Source organism: Eimeria maxima, genomic scaffold (genome assembly GCF_000499605.1).
Source record: "Eimeria maxima Weybridge genomic scaffold, Emw_scaff301, whole genome shotgun sequence".
NCBI lineage: Eukaryota > Apicomplexa > Conoidasida > Eucoccidiorida > Eimeriidae > Eimeria > Eimeria maxima.
Genome location: NW_013563790.1, coordinates 23702 through 28701, shown reverse-complemented (window position 1 = coordinate 28701; position 5000 = coordinate 23702). Strand labels below are relative to the sequence as shown.

The following is a 5000-nucleotide window of genomic DNA, read 5'->3' as shown; positions in this document are numbered from 1 at the left end:
CACGTACCTCTCCATTTGTTTCCTTTCCACAGCAGCAAAGCGCATCCTTCAACTGCTTCCTTAACAGCAGCAGCAGCAGCAGCTCCAGCAGCAGCTGCTGCTGCAGCTGCTGCAGCTGCAGCACTTGCAGCAGGGCCACCATCGGTGCATGCGCCCAAAAGGGAACCTACACCGCTGCTGCTGCTACTCGTGCTTCTGCTGCTGTTACTCATGCTGCTGCTGCTGCTGGGTACGGTTACAGCAGTAAGGCCCCCCCATCGAAAGAGTGACTGCAGCAGCGGTAGCCTTGGACTGTGCACAGCTCTTACTGCTGCTGCTGCTGCTGCTATTTTAGCTGCAGCAGCAGCAACTGCAGCAGCAGCATCTGCTGCAGCAGGAATTAGTGCCGCTGTGGGTTCTGCTGTCTCCATAGCAGCAGCAACAGAGCAGCAACAGCGTCGCTGCTGCTGTACCATTTGCTGCTGCAGGGTTTGCTGCTGCTGCAGCAAACCTATATAGCAAGAGCCCAGCGGCTCATTTGCTGCTGCTGCTGCTGTTGCTGCAGGGGCCTGTAGGGGGACCTCTGGTTTTGCTGAAATGTGGCTGCTGCTGGGCGAGCCCTCAAAGCCCTTCTTTGGGGGCCCCTGGGGGGCCCCCAAGGATTGCCGGTAGGGGTAGTACTTAGGAGGGGGCCCCCCAGGGTACACCTCCACATTAAAGCCGAAGGGGCCCCCGGGCCCTAATAGGAACCCTCTGGGGGCCCCAGGTTTCCCTTTAATATATCTAGACGACCCTTGAAACGAAAATGTGGTGCTGGGGGCCCCCGTGGGGCCCCCCAGACCCCTGAGGTGGGCCCCCATGGGGCCCCCCAGAGCTCTAAGTGGGGCCCCCATCATTATTTTCGAATATACTGCTGAGATGTACGTACACCACAGAGGAGGGTTTGATGGGGAATGCTAAGGAGGAACCGAGGGGGGCCCCCCATGTGCTCGGGGGGCCCCCCTCTCCTATAAGAGGAGCAGCAAAAAGAGATAATATGGGGGGTTTAAGAGAGAATAAAAGAAAAAAGAAATAATAAACCCTTAAAATATCTTTATATATAGCATTGGACCCTTAAACCCTAAACCCTAAACCCTCGAGAGCAACCGCGGCTGCTGCTGTGCCCACAACCCGTCGGCAGCAGCGAGCCCCGGTACCGACTTCAAGAGTTTAGGGTTTAGGGTTTAGGAATTAGGGTTTAGGGTTTAGGGTTTAATAATAAAGGGGTTTAGGTAGGGGTTTATAGTTAAAGGTTACAATTGAAGGACGCGGTGTTCCCGCTCCTGTCGAGTGCCTAGGGTTTACGATTTGAACCTGAGGGTTTAGGGTTTAGGGTTTAGGGTTTAGGGTTTCGTATTAAGGTTCTTAATACTAGGAGCACAAATGAGCTTCTATTAACAATTTAACACCTAGTCGAGGGTTTAGGTTTCTTCTTCATTGATTAGGGTTTTTCTGTAGGGTTTAGGGTTTAGGGTTTAGGGTCTGCAGTATACCATCTAAACCCTAGGGTTTAGGGTTTAGGGTCTAGTATTTCAGCTGCCTGTACACCTCAATAATAACAAGGAGCATATGGGGACCCTAGAAGGTCTTAACTCTCTCCTCCACAGCAGCAGCAGCAGCAGCAGCAAGTGCAGCAGCAGCAGGAGCAGCAGGAGCAGCAGCGACAGCAGGAACAGCAAAAAAGCTGTTGAAGGCAGCATATATCGGGCAGCTGTTGCGTCTGTATAGCAGCAGCAGCAACAACAGCAACAGCAGCAGCACCAGCGACAACAGCAGCAACGTAAACAGGAGCAGCAACAGCAGCAGCAGCAGCAGCAGCAGCAGCAGCAGCAACAGCAGCAGCAGCAACTAAAGTTGAAAATTGCTTTTTTTGTATCCTTCCACTTCTATCAAAATGCTAACCGTGTATGACATTATCTGCTGCTGCTGCTGCTGCTGCTGCTGTTGCTGCTGCTGCTGCTGCTGCTGCTGCTGCTGAGTCTTGCTGCTGCTGCTGCTGCTGCTGCTGTCTCCCTTTGCTCACAATTTGAATGGTGTCTTTGCTCTGCTGCAGCAGAACTTGCTGCTGCCGCGTATGCGGCTACATGCGGCAATTTAATATCTCTTCTTCTCCTTCTTGCTGCTGCTGCTGCTGCTGCTGCTGCTGTTGCTGCTGTTGCTGCAATTTGCATGCAGCTGGGAACGTGTATTATGTTGGTTATTATCTGCTGCTGCTGCACCAACACATGTTGCTGTTATAATGGATGGCAATAGACGATCATCATTATTAAGGAGACAGTCTCCTTTTAGGGGACATAAAAGAGGAGCAAATACACTAAAACAAGTAATTATATTCCTCCTCCTCCTCCTGCTGCTGCTGCTGTTGTTGTTGTTGTTGCTGCTGCTGCTGCTGTAGAGAGACAGATACAATTATTTTTCTTTTTTTTTTCTGTCGTTGTTTGGCTACTTTAGGGTTTAGAGTTTTTTTTTGGATATTTTAGGGTTTAGGGTTTAGGGTTTAGGGTTTAGGGTTTAGGGTTTGTATGTATACAGGTAGCTAAAGCGTGTGCTGCAGTAGGTGTGAGGGTTTTATCTGTTTATGCATTTGCATTAAATAATTTTTATAGAAAAAAAGAAGAAATTTCTTTTCTTCTTCATCTTGCAGAAACACTATTTAAGGACCCTAAATGGATACAGTAAGTGGTCTAGGGGTTTAGGGTTTAGGGTTTAGGGTTTAGGGTTTAGGGTTTAGGGTTTAGGGTTTAGGGTTTAGGGTTTATGTTCTTACCTTCGGTGTAGAGCTGTGAAACGTATGTAGTTTATTCTTCGGGTTTGTATTCATTGGTCTATGGTTTATGTTTAGGGTTTAGGGTTTAGGGTTTAGGGTTTATGATTTTCTAGGGTTTAGGGTTTAGGGTTTAGGGTTTAGGGTTTAGTGTGTATGCAGGGGTTTCTTGATGTCGGAAGGAATTCGTCTGGTTGTAGTTGGTGATTTATCTTTTGTTGGGTCTGATTTAGCAGCAGCAGCAGCAGCAGCAGCAGCACAAACAAAAAATAATAAAAGATTGCTGCTAAGGATTTGTGTCTCCTATGGAGGAAGACATGAAGTTGCTAGGATACTCTCACCCAAGCAGCAGCAGCAGCAGCAGCAGCAGCAGCAGGAACAACAACAACAGCAGCAGGAAGGGCAGCAGCAGCAGGAACAACAACAACAGCAGCAGGAAGAGCAGCAGCAGCAGCAGCAGCAGCAGCAGCAGCAGCAGCAGCAGCTTTTAGGGTCTCGTGAACAAGACAGCAGCAGATACACCCCAGAGTCTGAGGTGTCTGCTTCTGCGTCACCATTGGATACACCGCGGGAAGCAACAGCAGCAGCAGCAGCAGAAGCAGTAGAAGCAGCAGTACCAGAAGCAGCAGCAGCAGATGCAGCAGCAGCAGCAGAAGCAGCAGCAACAGCAAACCTTCAGTTGCATGCAGAGGAGGAGTTTTGTCAGCAGCTGCGTTTTGGTCAGATAGATACAAAAGACAAATCTAAACAAATATACAAGTACGTGCTGCTGCTGCTGCTACACTTGCTGCTGCTGCTGCTGCTGCTGCTGCTGCTGTGGGTTCAGCTTGCAGCTGCTGCTGCTGTCACATTTGCTGCTGCTGTTGCTGCTGGTAGCTCATGTGTTGCTTCTACTACTACAGTTGTTGCTGCTGCTGCTCCATTACCTTTTACAGTACGTGCTGTTACATTACCTGCTGCTGTTGCTGCTGTTGCTGCTGTTGCTGCTGCTGCTGCTGCTGCTGCTGCTGCTGCTGCAGCTCGTTACGCTCCTCATTTTATAAGGATTTACAGGCCGGCGAATTTCCGTCGCCCGAAATTTTAATTCGCACGTCGGGAGAGGCGAGGCTATCGGACTTCTTACTATGCGAGGTACTGCAGCAGCAGCAGCAGCAGCAGCAGCAGCAGCAGCAGCAGTAGCAGTAGCAACAGCAGCAGCAGCAATAGGAGGAGGAGGAAGAGGAGATGGTAGCACGCTAGATAGATACAAGAGAAGGGGAGATAGATATATATAGATAGTATATAGAAAGTAGCATCTGCAGCAGCAGCAACAGCAGCATCTGCAGCAGCAGCAACAGCAGCAGCAGCTGCTGCTAGTGTGTGGGGTGTATGTGCAGGTATCTGAGGGTTGTTTCTTTTATTTTATTCCTGTCTTATGGCCAGACATGAGGCCATGGCATCTGCTGCTGTGTCTGCTGCACCAGCAGCTTTTTGCTGTTGCTGCTGCAACAGCAGCAGCAGCAACAGCAGCAGCTACTAAAACAGCTGCAGCAGCAACTGCTGCAGCAACAGCAGCAGCACGATTCCTCTTCCCTTGATGCATGACATGCAAACGCCGGCTGCTTTTGCTGCAGTCTTTGTTGTTTTCCCTTTTGCTGCAGTTGCTGCTGCAGTTGCTGCAGTTACTGCTGCAGTTGCTGCAGTTGCTGCTGCAATTGCTGCTGCTGGCGGATGTATATAGGCGAGCGGATTTATTCTGCTGCTGCTCCTCCTCCGATTGCTTGTCTATCTATCTGCTGCAGCATTTGCTGCTGTTGCTGCAGCTGCTGCTGCAGTATCTGCTGCTGTTTCCGTTGCTGCAGCAGTTGCTGCTTTGTTTATTGCTGCAGAAGTTGCTGCCTTATCTGTTGTTGCTGCAGCAGCTGCAGCGCTATAGGCAGTGCTACCCGCTGCCGCAACGTCTACAGCAGCAGCAGCAGCAGCAGCAGCTGCTGCTGCTGCTGCAGTTTCTTTTTGTATACCGTTAGACAGAAGGCAAAATGCCTCCTTTTAGATATTATAGTTGGGGTGTACATACACCCAATCCTAAGTACTAGACTAGGACTACCAGCAGCGGCAGCAGCAGCAGCAAAAGCAGCAGCAGCAGCAAAAGCAGCAGCAGGAAGACAGCCACTGCTGCTGCTGTTGCTACATATATCTACGCAATCACTAGCAGCAGCAGCAGCAGCAGCAGCAGAGT

The 5000-nt window shown here is 50.1% G+C and overlaps 1 protein-coding gene across 1 annotated transcript; it reads left to right on the top strand.

The window, feature by feature from the left end:
* Positions 1 to 2257: 2257 nt before the first annotated feature.
* On the top strand, positions 2258 to 3961 carry EMWEY_00027280 (dehydrodolichyl diphosphate synthase, putative; the record flags this gene model as incomplete). The annotated part of the gene is made up of 4 exons (XM_013478173.1): positions 2258 to 2341; positions 2551 to 2693; positions 2945 to 3541; positions 3802 to 3961. The coding sequence occupies 4 exons, from the start codon at positions 2258 to 2260 to the stop codon at positions 3959 to 3961; spliced, it is 984 nt and encodes a 327-aa protein (XP_013333627.1).
* Positions 3962 to 5000: the final 1039 nt, after the last annotated feature.